The sequence below is a fragment of the Arvicanthis niloticus genome, chromosome 6 (assembly GCF_011762505.2).
Source record: "Arvicanthis niloticus isolate mArvNil1 chromosome 6, mArvNil1.pat.X, whole genome shotgun sequence".
Taxonomy (NCBI): Eukaryota; Metazoa; Chordata; class Mammalia; order Rodentia; family Muridae; genus Arvicanthis; species Arvicanthis niloticus.
The window spans coordinates 6,504,745-6,519,762 of record NC_047663.1 but is presented as its reverse complement, the minus strand read 5'-3'; the positions used below and the strand labels follow the sequence as shown (position 1 = coordinate 6,519,762).

The 15,018-nt window shown below is 48.7% G+C and overlaps 1 protein-coding gene across 2 annotated transcripts in view; it reads left to right on the top strand.

Moving 5' to 3' along the window:
* The window catches only part of Sap30bp (SAP30 binding protein), a 33,323-nt gene that overhangs the window by 4,108 nt on the left and 14,197 nt on the right, over positions 1-15,018 (top strand). The window contains exon 3 of one of the 2 annotated variants that reach the window (XM_034504468.2): positions 543-590. The exons of the other annotated variant lie outside the window; for it this stretch is intronic. Coding sequence (XP_034360359.1) covers positions 543-590 — 48 coding nt within the window. The remainder of the gene's footprint in view (positions 1-542; positions 591-15,018) is intronic. 2 annotated transcript variants of the gene reach the window in all.

Genomic DNA, 15,018 nt, shown 5'->3' with positions numbered 1-15,018 from the left:
GGATCCGTGGCAGTAATGTGAGCACCTCAAAAGGCTGTCCCTCCTTGCCCTTGAGTCCCCCCTCTCCAGATCACTTGGCTTGGTGATCTGATGCCCGCCTTGCTGTGTGTTAGTGCTTCTGACTTGAAGTGCCACCTAGGCGTTGGGCAGTGTGATGGTTGTGGGTATGAATGTTGAGGAAGTGGTAAGAGAATTCATAGTCCTGGCTTTAATCCCTGCTGTCTGCCTTTTGGACTCTGCAGCCTGGCCTGACAGCTGTGGGCCGTGTTACATCTTCCCTCTCTTTACACAATTTCCTTCAGGCATTTCCACTGATGTAGATGATGACACGCTGATTTTGAGCTGCTGATCCCCCAGCCCCTCCAGAACGTCTCCTTTTCCTTTCTCTTTCTGTAGTTCTGGGTTGTGTGGTAGGGAAGGGTTCTTGGTGGGGCGACTCCGGTTAGGTAAGCAGCCCGTTCACTCCAACCGCTGGTTATGTGTGTAAGACAACCCAGGCCCACTCCTTTTAAGTTTAATCCTCTAAATTCTTTGTCTTGTAGGAAGATGACGATTCAGAGACTGAAAAACCTGAGGCTGATGACCCAAAGGTATTTGGCGTTGGCTGTGGTGGGTGGCTGGATTCAATCAAGGCTATTAACATTCTGACTCAGGTCAAACGTGAGGTCAGAATCTGTCCCACTAGCACACAGAATGGACATTTTCTGGGATCAAGCCGGTTTAATGAAGACCCTTAAGGCCACTAGGAATTCCTGAGGCTTGAGATAAAAAGCATAAGAGGCCTGTCTGGGTTCTATATCCCATGCACACTAAGTCCAGCCCTGTTTTCCCAGGCATGTGGCAGTCACACACGCACATGCTCTTCTCTGAGTCAGCATTCCTGCTCGTAGGTTGGTCCAATAGCAGCTGGGAGCAATTAGCAGTGTCACAGTCCTAATGATCCTGTGGTAATGAAAGCCCAGGTGCTTGCTGTGCACTGGGAATCGGAAATGTACGTTTTGCCGAATAATGCTTTGTGATACAAACATCTCCCTTGGAGGAATGGATGCCACATTTCACAGTTGCAAACTGCTCTGAAATGAGCCAAAACCTTCAAGGTTGCATAAGTGAAATTTAGGAAAGTTATGCCTGGTTGTAATAGAGAATAGTAGTCTCGTGATTAATGAGTGATTGGTTCCAGGACACCCCACCTCCACACTCTTTAGATATGCAAATCCAGAGCTTCTCACAGTCTTTATTTAAAATGGTATATTTATATATGACATACACACACACACACACATATATATACATATATATATTATATATATATAATGTGTTATATAAGTCCTGCTAGTTTCAGATTATCTCAAATTATTGTTACACTGTATTGTTCAGAAAAATGATTTTTTTAAAAAAAATCTCATGTTCAATGCAGATGCAATTTAAAAAAAAAATTAAACCCATATTCATAGATGTGAAATATGAAAGGGGACAGACAGTGTATCTGATGAATGGCTATAGCATGAGCCATTTCATCATCAGATACGCCTGTGCAGCCATTGGCATAAACTCAGAAAGGCTACAGAAGACTTGGCATGTGTTCTACCGAGGATGCAAGAGTAGACAGTGTGGAGCCCAGAAACTAGGTGCAAACTACTTTCTGTGCAGAGTAAAAAAAAACCAGGCTAAGAACTGGCCTGGCAGGAGAGTATGGGCAGGCCTATGGCTCATGACTAAAGGCCACCTAGAGAAGTTGTCATCCACTTGGCTGTCACCCCTTCTACAGTGCTGTGATCCCATCAGCACGTTCTTGAGGAAAGATACATCCTCATGAGAGAGGGAGACCTGTGGAACACAAAAGACTTACTGCTCTCTGTAAGAGCAGGTAAGAAAGCAAAGAACACACACACACACACACACACACACACACACACGGATGTCCACTGGTGACAGAAGAGGTGTCACTTTCTGGAACTAGATTTAAGTTGGTTGTGAGCTGCCAGGTGTGTTGGGAGTTGGACTCGGGTCCTCTGCAAGAACAGCAAGTGCTTTTAACCTGTGAGCCATCTCTCCAGCTCTGTTGAATTTAAATTTTATTTAAATTTATATGCTAGGATTTTGCTGTTCTAAGCTTTTGATTTGAATAATTCTAAGAGGACGAACTGCTAGAGCAGGTCTTTTAGTTTATCTTCGATTTGTTAAGCTAATGAGTTGCCTGTGTCTGTCTGTCCACTAGCTGGCACTCTCTACTTCTTTTCAGGATCTATCTTTAACTCTGTAGGGGCTCTCAAAACATCTGGCTTCATGACACAACTTGGAAATGCAGTTCCCAAGGAGCTTTTGCTCACTGTATATATTGATATCTTAGAAGTGACCTCAGCACCAGGCAGGATGGAGACTGAGAGCCTTCGAGCTTATTGGCCAGTCAGTGTAGCCAGTTGGTGAGCTCCAGGCTCAATGAAAGACCTTATCTCAGAAAGTCAGGTGGAGAGCAATGTGGGAGGATCCTGGACTCCTACCTCTGAGCTCCATGTACACATGTGTAGGCACCCCCCCCCCCCACACACACACACACGCACACACACAGGCATGCAACCACGCGAACACTCATAAACTCAATTGGTAGTTTGCTAAAACAGTTCCTCTGTTGTGTGTGTGTGTGTGTGTGTGTGTGTGTGTGTGTGTGTGTGTGTGTGTCCGTCCTGCAAGACAGGCTGTCTCTGTAGCCCTGGCTGTGCTGAACTCACTCTGTAGAGCAGATCTGCCTGCCTTTGCCTCTGCTGGGTTAAAGGCATGGCCACTCCCAGCTGTTTGTATCTGAGAGTCCCACATGCTGAAGCCCAGGCTGGCCTGGGATGCTCAGTATTACCAGGCTGCTCTCAGATTCTCTGCCTCAGCCTCCCAAGTGCAAGCCACAATGCCCAACCTCTGGTGTGTCTCTAAACACTTCAGTAGGCCTTTTACCATACGTGATTTCACACCAGACCAGAAACTGGAAGATGTCTGAGCTACACAGATTGTTTTGAGTGTTGACATGCATTGTTCTGGAATAACCCCAAACCTCGTTTGTTCCTGAGTACCAGTGTCGTCTGACAGGTGGCTAAACATACAGAAAGCTGTCAGGTTTGCAGTGATGTCTCTAGTGCTATCCCCTCGGGAGCTTCAGCGATATTGCCAGTAAGTGCAACAGCTCTTCACCTCTGATAAAAGGTCTGTGGAAAACCAAGAAGGCGCAACCAGAATGCCAGTCAGTCTTTCATGTAAAGTGCTGTTCTAGTGAAGAAAAGAGCTGTTTCCATGTGGGGCTCAAGTCACACGTGTGTACTTTTCCTTGAGACAGCTGTCTTGATGGTCTTTAGCGTGTTTGGTATACTTTCAGGTCATCACACATGGTAAATAGATTAGTTCTCGAGGGTCACAGCAATAAAACGAATCATTTTTACAGCTTGGTGAAGGATGTTCTTAAATGAAATTCAGGTTTTTTTGTTTGTTTTTGTTGTTGTTGTTGTTGTTGTTTTTTGCAAAACAATGGCAGCCAGGCAGTGGTGGAGCATGCCTTTAATCCCAGCGCTTGGGAGGCAAAGGCAGGTGGATCTCTGAGTTTGAGGCCAGCCTGGTCTACAGAGTGAGTTCCAGGACAGCCAAGGCTACAGAGGAACAACAACAAAAAAGGAAAACCAAAGACAAACAAAAAAGCAAATACTGGCTGCTGCTGGGATAGCGTGAGCTCTGCAGACCCCCGGGGCTACAGACCCACTTCTATGGTTTCTGTTTTGTTTTATGCCTTGCTGTACATCGGCTGTACTGGAAGTTGGCCTTCAGTGTACAGTGGTGCTCCAGCCTTTGTCTTTGAAGTGCCGGAATTACAAGCAAGTGCCACCACAGCTAACCTGCGGACCAGCTGTGAGAACCCCTGTTTTAAAACAGATAGCAAATAGTGGCTCATCACTGCTGTTACCGTTCTGTGAAAGTCAGGTCCACGGTTCCCCTTTGGTGTCTCCAGTTCCTAGGCCACTGGCTGGGGTGCAGGGGTTAGGCTATTCAGAGCAACACAATACACCCCAGCATGGCTTCAGATCTAGCTTTCCTTGAGACATCTCCAAGCCTCGCTTTCTCTTCTTTGGGAAAGGGGCACCATAATGAAATCTGCCTCTTTCATCTGATGAGAGTTAAAATAGTGCTGGGTGCCTGTGATCGGTAGCATCAGCTATCAGTTGCCAGCGTCTCTGCTCACTTCCCAGGTTGGCCAGCCAATGTCATTCACTACAGAATAGAGAGGCCTGTGCTTGGATCCTCAGTGTGATCAGAGGAGCAGACATGAAGGTGAGGGCACGACAGAGAGCCGGCGGGGAGGGCAGTGGCAGGCAGATGCAGACCTGGAACAGCAGAGCTACATGGAAGAGGTTTGCTGTCATATAATGGAGAATTTTCTGTTATCTCTAGCTAAAGTGGTTTGAGTTCTTCATAAGGTAGTAACCTTACTGCTTGTAAAAGATTTTTAGGTGCATGTAAAGCAGCCTGGTCTTCAGAGCAAGTTCCAGGACAGCCAGGCCTACACAGTAAAACCCCTGTCTCAACAAAACACACAAACAAACAAAAAGGCAAAACTAGAAATTGCATTTTTGTTTGTTTTGCTTTTTTTTTTTTTTTTTTTTTTTTTTTTTTTTTTTTTTTTTTTTTTTTTTTTTTTTGTGGTTTTTCGAGACAGGGTTTGGTTTCTCTGTGTAGCCCTGGCTGTCCTGGAACTCACTCTGTAGACCAGGCTGGCCTCCAACTCAGAAATCTGCCTGCCTCTGCCTCCCAAGTGCTGGGATTAAAGGTGTGCACCACCACTTCCTGGCGCCTTTTCTTCTTATATTTTAACTTTCGTTATTATTGTTTGTGTGTCTAGCTGTGGAGGGAGGGGCATTGTGTGCCATGTGCCCGTGCAGAGGTCACAGAACAACTTTGGAATCACTTCTCTCCTTCCTCCTCTGCATATGTTCCAGGGATTGAATGCAGGTTGTCAGGCTGGAACAGCAGTGTGTTTGCCCTGGACTCCATCTCCTTGCTCCTGCTACTTTGTTCTGTGAAACAGGCTCTCACTAGCACAGGCTGGTCTCAGCCTTTGGAGCACTGGGACCTAACTTTGTCACTCTGATACCTGGAGTAGCTCCTGTGTGCAGTCTCCTGAGTTGGAGTTTGAATAAAACTAACTCCAGATCCATCTATACAGGAGCCTTTGGGCTTCGTCAGCCTGGGATAGAAAGGACTGAATTAACAAATCAGAGAAGAGGAGGCCAGAGGGGAGGCAACTCCGTATGCCAAGAGAAGCTAAACACTGGCATGCTTCTATTCCACAGTTTCTTTCTCTTGCTTTCTGGTCTCACCTCGGTAGGCAGTTTGGCCCTTATGTGCTTTGACCACTCAACAGAAGGTGGTGCTGCTGTCCTAGAAACCACCAGACCAGCTATGCCAGTCCTCTGACAGCACTGCACCTCAGGGGCACCCAGTGGCTCCGGTGTGCCTTCTATCCATTTGCCCTTGGTTCGGGACCTCCCCGCATGCCACTGTCCTCTGTCCACGCTTTGCCTCCATAGCTCTGGAACATTCTCCCTTGTTTATTTTTCTTCCACTCCTGCAGTTCCTGTGGATAGAGGTATTTCCACTTGCTGACCCTGGCACACCCTTCCATTGAAAACAAGCAAGGATAGATGACCTGGAACAAGAAAGGCAAGCAGCCTGCTGCCAGCTGTCAGGGAGGGCCTGAGCTTGTAAGCTCCTGGGGTCTTTGGTCCAGGCTCTGTGGTAGGGAAAGAATCCTGGCCTTTCTAAGTGCTAACACTGAGATGGGGAAATGGTTGTGGCATTTTTGAAAGAGGTGTGTATGATCCCAGTTAAATCAAAAGAAAACATTCTTAAAATCCTTAGAGCCCAAGCTGGGTGTGGTGGCTAATTTAGAAGGATAAGGCAGAAGGGTCACAAATTTGAGACCAAACTGGTCTAAACAGTGAAACCCTGCCTTAAAAAAGATTTGGCAGGACATGATGGCACACCCCTTTAATTCCAGCAGAAACTGGTAGATCTGTGAGTTCCAGGCCAGTGGGGACTCCATAGTCTGACCCCATCACAAAATTAAAAATGACAAAATTGAAGGAGGAATTGGTAACTAAAGGACGGTTTCCTCCAGCCATGGAGCCCAGGCACAGTCCCACCAATTCACCCAGCTCAGCAGGACTGTGATGCCCATTTTGCAGGGTCTGATGGGGGGGAGGTGTACTCCCAGGGTGAAATAAGCAGTCAGAGCCATCCCGGCCTTCAGTGTAGTTGTGTCACGGTGTGCTGTGCGTGTGACACAGGGTGAGGACATCCTGCCGGCCATGTGTTCTCAGCTCACAGACCTCAGTACTTTTATTCACATAGCTCCTAGACAAAGAAGGAAAAAACCTCTGTCTTAAAGAGTTAGCTGCAGACACCAAGCATCACTCTTCTCACTGTTCAACTGCTACTTGGAAAAACAGATACATGCGTGAGCTTTCAGTAGCTTGTAGCCTGTTTGTTTATGTGCCGTAGGATGCTGGGTGCTTTGTTGCACAGGTTGAAACTGCAGTGGTAGATGGTCTTGGAATTGGGGCTGAGGGAGATATAAGTCTCCTGTGCCCTCAGGAGTCCAGCTCAGCCATGCCAGTGGCTCTCTGCCTCCGTCCTGAAGTGGTCTGGTGCTCCTGGTCGCCAAGTGTTGAGACTGTATGGATGGACAGTATTGGGCAGTCCTCATTCAGTTATTCCTTCATTCTTTCTCTCTCCCAAGTTGTTATAATAGGCAATGATATTTCAAATTGTATTTTTAATTGTAATGGGGGGGGGGTGCCCTCATGAGCACAGGACTCTCGGAGGCCGGAAGGCATTAGCTCCCCTAGAGCTGGTTTCTGGCAGTTGTGAGCTGCCTGACTTGGGGGCTAGAAATCAGACTCTGATCCTCTGCAAGAGCAGTGCGTACTCCTAGCCACGGGGCCATCTCTCCTGCCCCTCACTGTTGCTCTTCTGCGGTATCTGAATCGAAAACCTAAGAAGGGAAAGGTGCATAAAGAGCGTGTTTCCCAGGATTTTGTTGTTAACTGAACCTTGGAAAGAACATTAGCTGCCAGCAGTTACATGAGGACAGCACCACAGGTGAAGTCTGTTTTCTGTCAACTAGCCTGATGGAAACTGCCGGGTCTGTGTCTTGTGCAGGTCTACAGAGCTACAAGTCTTCCTGGCTGGGCTCTGGTGTACTTATGCACCAGTCAGGGCTCTGCAGTCTAACAAGGTAGTCCTGGAGGGTGGTTAGCTATGACCCTGCTCCATTCACCCCCACTGGCCACTTGTGTCCTTTGTTGCTTTGTTCTTAGAAAACCCTGAGAATTAAGACTTAGACCTTAAGTCTATCAAGGCTATAATCCCATAACTTGGGAGACTGAGGCAGAAGGATTGCTATGAATAAGAGGCCAGCTTGGACTCTATGATAAAATACAGGTTAGCCTGGTCTACAGAGTGAGGCACTATCTCAAAAAAACAAACAACCTTAAAAACAAAAACCAGAATTGTAAGATAAATAAGGCTGTGTGTGTGTGTGTGTGTGTATATATATATATATATATATATATATATATATATATATGTGTGTGTGTGTATACATACATATATATACACACACACACACAAACATTTCTAAATAAGAAATTACTTAAAAAGAAAGCTGGCCGGGCGATGGTAGCGCACGCCTTTAATCCCAGCACTTGGGAGGCAGAGGCAGGCGGATTTCTGAGTTCAAGGCCAGCCTGGTTTACAGAGTGAGTTCCAGGACAGCCCGAGCTATACAGAGAAACCCTGTCTCGAAAAACCAAAAAAGAAAGAAAGAAAGGAAGGAAGAAAGCAAGCAAGCAAGCAAGCTGGCCACCATAGATCACACTGGAGTAATTACAGTGTTTTGGCAGGTCAGCCTGGGCTACAATATGAGACTTTGCCTTCAAGAAAAGAAAAGAGAGAAGTGGAGAGATGGCTCAGTGGTTAAGAGCGCTTGCTGCTCTCACAAGATCCAGGTTTAGTCCAGAGTACCCTTGTGGCCGTTCACAGCTGCCTGTACGCAATTCCGCTTCCAGGGGATCTGATGCACTCTGCAGGCTCCTGCACAAACTTGGTCCATATGCATGCAGGCAAAATGAAAACTGGGGAAGTTATTCTAGCAGTGGCTCCCATGAGCAGCACACTTCCCCCACTGTGCCATGCACCCATCAGGAAGCTGCACAAGCCAGAGTGGACTGCATTGCTACAGTTGTCCTTAAGGGAAGTGCTGCCCGTGGGGGCCTGGGGAGCCTCTGGGTTCCTTACACAGGTCAGGAGTATCACCTTTGGGGCGCCGCTTTCTTGAAGCCCACAAGTTGTTCACCCTCAAACCAAGGGGAGCATAAATAAGGCTTGGGTGAGCTTTCCTCTGTGAGTCCTCAGGAAGTCTCTAGACTAAGGTCAGGGCTGCAGCGCCATCCCCTGTGGATGAAGTCTTCAGGACCAGCCCTTCCGCTTGAATCCACTCACACTTTACTCACTGGTGCCCTGGAGACTCCAGGCGCTCTCCTCTGATCCTCTCCTTGGCTTTGACACACTGCCACAGGAGCCTTGACTGCCCTTGCTCCAGATGTCCTGAAGCTGAGACTCCAGGAGCCCCACCCCTCTCCTCTGTGGTTCTGCAGCCAGGAAGAAGCCACTGCATGCCCATCTGCCCCCCTGTGAGCCTTGCAAGCCCCAACATACCTCCTGCCTTTCAGGGCCAGATGCCATGGATTGCTAACTGAGGTGTGGCTGGCCCCTCCTTTCCCAGCTGGGATTCATCTTTTTGAAATTATATGATGTAGAAAATTGCCTGTCCTAGGAATCCTGCACTCGGCCTCCTTCTCTGGTTTTATCCCTGCCCCTTACAGTGTGGCTGCCTGTGTGATTTCTGAATTTGGAAAGATTTGCTTTTTTTAACAAGGATTACGGAGTCCTGGCTGTCCTGGAGTTTGCCTTGTAGACCACACTAGCCTCAAACTCACAGAGACCCTCCTGCCTCTGCCTCCCAAGTGTTGGGATTAACCCACAGCAAATGTGTATTCCTAACCTTTGAAGTGGGGAACCTTTTTCCATACACACGGTAGGATACCAGGCTTCTTTCTGGTTCCCAGAGGAGTGAATCCCCTCCCTGCTGGTACATACTGGTGACAGCTTGCATGGTCTCCATCATTCTGGGTTCTCGGGTATGCTTGTTTTTTATTAACTTATCATTTGTGGATGATCTGGACAAGTGATGCTTTGTGGCTCGTGGCCCTGGCATGGTGGCTGTCATTCTCTTCTTTGTCTTTTTTGTAGTTCCAGTCTCCCTGAGTCCCCAGAGCTACCAGTAAAGCCTAGTTCTTCTTACAAGTAGCCTTGAAGGAAAAGAAGTGTGGTACAGCCCCACCCCAAGACCTTGATATAAGGTAACCCATGCACCAAGATGGACACCACCTGTACTGTTCCAGGGGTCAGGAAGAGAGAGCCACCCTTCACAAATTCCAAGAAACAAAATCCTGACACACTGTCAAGTATGGGTGATACTTGATCGTCAGGTGTCAAACCCCTCCACATTGGAGATGGCTTTTGGCCAGATCTTCACATTCACATGTAAGCCTGGCTGCTTTCATTCCGCAGGTTTTATGTGGTAGAACATACACTGCTGTGCTGAGCCTGAGCCACACGGCTTGGTTTTAATCAGGATTTTCAGTAGAGAAAGAAGCCATTTCCTTCCCCTGCCCTGCCTTTTCTCAGACTGCAAGGCCAAGCTGAGGCTGGCTTGCTTTCTATTGGCAGACTATTTAACCCTTCCTGTAGGAGCTGCCTCTGGCTCTGGTTGGTGAGTTGAGCCTTCCTGTCTGAGCTGTCTGGAGTCGAAGCAACTCCAGCGCATCCATAATGGCCCCATCAACTTCCGCTCATTTTCCTGCTAAGTGCAGTGTTTCCATCCCTGGCTGGGCCGCGTGCCCGTGCAAGGGCCTCGTCCTGGCCCACAGGGCACAACTGAAGGAAATGTACTGATGATGGTATTTCTCCAGAGCGCTCCCACAGGAGCCAGCTACAAGTCACAGTGGGAATGTTCACACAGTACAGATTTCTGTGGCGTCACTAAGTCACAGGGCTGTCGTCTACGTGTCCCATTCATGCCCCTTGGGGAGCATTTGGGGGAGAGGAGAGAGACTTCGTACAGCTCAGGTTGGCCTTGAACTCCTGATCCTCTTGCCTCTACCCCCAAGTGCAATGATTATAGGTGTGTGCCACCACACAGCCCCGTTTGGTAGCTATTCTGAGGCTCCCAGGAAGGCTCCCGGGGTGGCACCACAGTGCAGGAGCAGTGTGGCCTGGTGGTTCAGAACACTTTGCTGGGCTATTGTGAGAATTAAATGAGATCATTAGTTGAAGGGCTTACCATAAAACCTAAAATGGTTCCCCCCTATCATTTTTTTTTTTTTATTTTAGCCTGACTGCCTGGCCTGTTGTCTGTGACATAATAAATCTTCAGTGAATTATTTATGGAATAAGTAAGTGAGCTAGCTGTCCAGTAACTGTCTTTTACTGTTTCTGGCTTTGTTCTTTATCTGTGTATGCTGTCTTGAGGCAGGAGTTTGCTAGTTACTCATACTGGCCTTGCTCCTGAGCTAAAATGACTAGCCTCTTAGTGTAGGTGGGACTTCTAGCAAGTGCCACCACACTCAGCTTAATTGTGTCCTTCCCCCACCCCCCCTTTGTCTCAGGATTTAAAAGGATTAGGTTGTGAATCCTGAGAGGTTACAGGTTGTGATGCAGTGGTACAGGCCTAGACTTCGAGCACTCCAGAGACCGAGGGAGGAGGGTCCATAAGTTCAAAGTTCTGGGCTAAAAAGGCAAGACCCTGTCTCAGACAGGCAGAAAGGGTGTAGAGCAAGAAGTGAACTTCAGTACCCTCCCTGCCTTCTCCCAGGCCCACATCACCCTTTCTTGCAAGCTTTTTAGCTACCTTCTGCCTCTTTCTCATGTTTTCAGTGAGCCCAGATATCGGAACTAGCTAGTGCTAAACATGTGGCATCTGGGTCGTCTATTACATGGCAGCTAAAGATAGTCATGAAACCCTGCTCCACACTGAAGAACAGTGGCAAGCGACTGCTGTGTGGAGCACCTGTGGGGGCCAGGCGTGTTGGGAGCACACACAGTGTTGTGGAAGATCCTCACCTGTCAGGTAGGCGGGAGTACAAGAACATTTCCCAGGCAGAGGTCTGGGGTTTGCACAGGTTATGTTTTCTAGATTAGGGAGAGCAGAGAACGGGCCTCCTGTAGAAAGGAAAGGAGAACGCTACAGCCGCTACAGCCTTCAGTAGGGACTGGGGCCACTGTGAGGATTCATTGGGGAGGGGATAATGGTTTGCTTTGCTTTGGTCAGCCTAGACAAGCCTTGAGCTCAGCGACCCAACTGTCTCTACTTCAATGCTGGGATTACGGGTGTGAGCTTTTTGTTATTTTAAATCAGCTCTGCACATTAAATAAGATGGCATTTGGACTTTATAATTTCAAGGGCTTGCTTGGTGCTACTTCCCCAATCCTCCCCAATTGCCAGGTTACATTGTCCAGTCGGGAACAGTATGTTGCCCTGCTTCTTGCATGCTGCCCTGTGCCCTGTTCAGAATGCCTTCTCTGTGCTTAATGCTCCCAGTGCTGGGAAGAAAGCATGGCACGTTGACTGCAAAATCTAGATGCCTGAGGCTACTCAGGCTGTGACTCAAGGTTGTCGCTGGTGCTTTGTGCATGCCCCATGGGGCTGGTTCCCAGAAAGGCTGATGGAGGCTGACCGTATATAAACTGCCATTCTGCCAACTGTAAGTAAATCAGAACCTGCTGCCTCCGTGCATAAATCCTCTCAGCTCACATGGCAGTCTCTCCAGCCCCGTGGGTCCGTAAGCTCTTCCTTCCTCTGCCTGTCAGCTCCATCCGTAGCCAGGCTTCTGTATTCCCTGCCTGGGAGCCACATTCCTGAGGACAGCGAGGCTTCTTCCACTGACCTTCGAGTGGGATTGGAAGTATTGGAAAATCCCAACCTGCAGTTCACAGCACTACTCTCTGGCCCCTGCGGCCACCTCATGGTGTGCCTGCCTGTTACGACATTAGCCTCAGATGAAGGCCGAGGAGGGGGAAGGGAGAGCAGGGACAGAAGAGAGGGCTGCGCTTCAGAGTTGACACTCAGTCTCTCCCCCATCTACCCCATTTTACCTGTTTGTCTATTTGAGCAGGGGCTCATGCTCTCTCTCTAGTCCTGCCTGGATTAGAACTCATAGATACCCGCTTGCCTCTGCCTCCCAAGTGCTGGGTTTAAAGACAGGGGCCACTGCACTTGGCTTCCTCTCTCTTAAGACCAGACTGGGTCTTACTAATTATGCTGGCCTGCCTGCCTTGGACTCTTGGGTGTGCACTACCACGCTGGCCTCTTAGTTTTGGTTTTGGTTGGTTTTGCTTTGTTTTGTTTTGAGGCATGATGTCCACAAATAGCCCAGGCTGACCTACAGTTTGAACTCTGTCTGCCTCAGCCTCTGGAGTGCTGGAATTCTATGACCATGCCACCACACTCATGCCACCATGCCCACACATACGTGCTCTGTGGGAAACTAGTCATTCTCTCCTCCCTTCCTCCTTTAACTTTGTTTGCAAAGCTGTGGGGCTCCTGTGTCTTCACTGAACTCAGACTAGGTGACGAGGCTGGGCTCAGAGCTGCTACAGTGGTGCCTTTTCATCTTAGCCATGAGAGTCTGAGGCTGAGGGGCCTTGTCTCTGCCATGGTTCCAGGTCCCCTGGCTAAATGACAACTGTCTGGGAAATGGGTCTCAGTCTGAGTTACCTTTGACTAATTGAAAGCAGACGGTAAAAGCTATAGAGTTCAGACAGGAATCCCCTGGGCATTTGGAAACGCTGCTTTAGGGAAAGGAAAGAACAGAGGGGTCCTGTTTGCACCTGTGTCCTTGTGCCTCCCCTCCCTTTCCAGCCCTTTTAAGGGTTGGTGAGTCCCTCTCCTAGAGTGGGTCTGTAGCAGTGTTTTCTTAGCCTGTTTGCTGTGACAAGTGTCAGCCTTCGTCTCCATGACTGTACAGTGTGTCCTCACCTGCGTTCCAGTGCTATGCCTGCTTCGTCATAGCTCATGGGTGCTCATCCAGGGCTCAGCATCTGAGAGGCTGATGGGAGGCTGTCTCTCTGGACTTGTGCTTGTGTGTGACACACGTCCCTCCCCAGTTCTGCCCATCCTACCACCGGTGCCTAGGGCTCCTTATGGTCATTGCACTGTGCTGCAGGAGTCTCTAGTTGTAGTAAACTTGCCTTGAGGACAATTTGTTGCAAACAGTTCTGACTTTGGAGCAGTGGCCCGTGGGGGATTTGGTTGCTTTCCTTTGCAGTGCTGGGGATCAAACTGAGGAGTGTGCAAGCACGTGTTCAGCCACTCAGGAGTGTGCAAGCACACACTCAGCCACTGAGCTCTCGAGCCTCACCGTCACCAGGCCCCTTTCCTACTGAGCTTCCCTCCCACTGCACCTGGGCCTGTCTCCATTGAAGAATAGGTGGTGTGACTCCAAACGGCTCACTGGACAGAAAGATGAGCTTAGAAAGGCTAAGGAGCCACAGACCACAGGACCAGGAAAGGGAGAAAGTGTTCCTCCTGTGGTTCTCCTTTCTAAAGGTGCTGTATCTTTCCTCCCAGAGTCAGGGCTGAGATACCCACTAGGCCAGCCAGACCCAAGATACACAGCAGGCTTCATCCCTTCATCCTACCCACACCTGCACTGTCATCCCCTTCCAACTCCAAGGTCACAAAAGCTATTAATAAAGCCCCAGGGAAACTCCTGGCATCTTAAGGCAGCCCTGAAATAATATTTTTTTTTTTCGTTTAAAGAAATGTGATCCACTTCCCGTTGCAGTGGCTAGACACTGTACCGGAATCCTAGGGCTCTCTGCCTGTTCTCACAGTCCTGGAGCCGTCTTAGCCAGTCCCCTATATGGGCCTGTGTGCAGACAAAGGCAGGGACTCCAGCGACGTCTTCCTACAGTTAGCACCCGGGATGTGGTTTCCTAATGGAAAACACAAGGGAATTTTACAGTCCCACGCCTGGCCTCTGAAATGTTTCTTAATTTTGAATTCTCCCTTTGCTGCTACAAAGGAGTTGTTGTTAGTCCCGAAGGCATTGGCACTGTCTGAACAACAGTTGATTTATGACTCCAACCTAAACTTGATGTGGCAGTCCTCCAGGACCACCTCCCAGCCCCCCTCTTTGCCCACCTGATTGGCAGGAGGTGGATGGTGAGGAGGGACAGGTTGCTAAGCAGCCTGACTTCATTGTGCCCTTGCAATTTGAATGAATAGCTGCAGTGTTCAGAAAAGAGGGGATTTTGGGTCTGTCTCAGAATCAAGAGGGACTTTTTGAGGAAGGGGTCTGAGCTTGGCACGGGGCCATGCCTGACTTGGGAGGGAGTTTGGACTCTCCACACCCTTCCCCTTCCTTCCTTGGTGCCAGGGGCCCAGCACTGCCGCTGTTGTCATGTGGGGATTCTGTTGCTAGATTGTTGTCTTATTGCCTTCCTCACCAAGCTAAGGAAGGAGACCAGACCTGACACCTTCAGGGAACTTCTGCCATTCGGACATTATCACCTCGTGGCACTAAGCATCCCTGATCTTACTGAGTTTGAGGACCTTTGGGTCAGCAGAGGCCAGGGTGCGGCCTTAAGCCTCTAACTTAGCTGTCAGCCTCTTGATCTTGGTTTGGTTAGGAGAAGCAGTGACGTCAAACATTTACATTCATTGTAAAAAAGAAAAAAGTGTTTGTCAGGACTGAATATAAAACCAGTGTAAGGAGAGATAAGGGTCAGGAGAGCCAGAGAGGGGCCACCTCAAGCTGAGGGGTTTGGGGAGCTTCATTTAGTCACTGAAGGACTTCTTTGAGTTGCCCCCTTAATACTTATGATAAAATCTCCCTTCCCCCATGGTTTAAAGTAAAATAG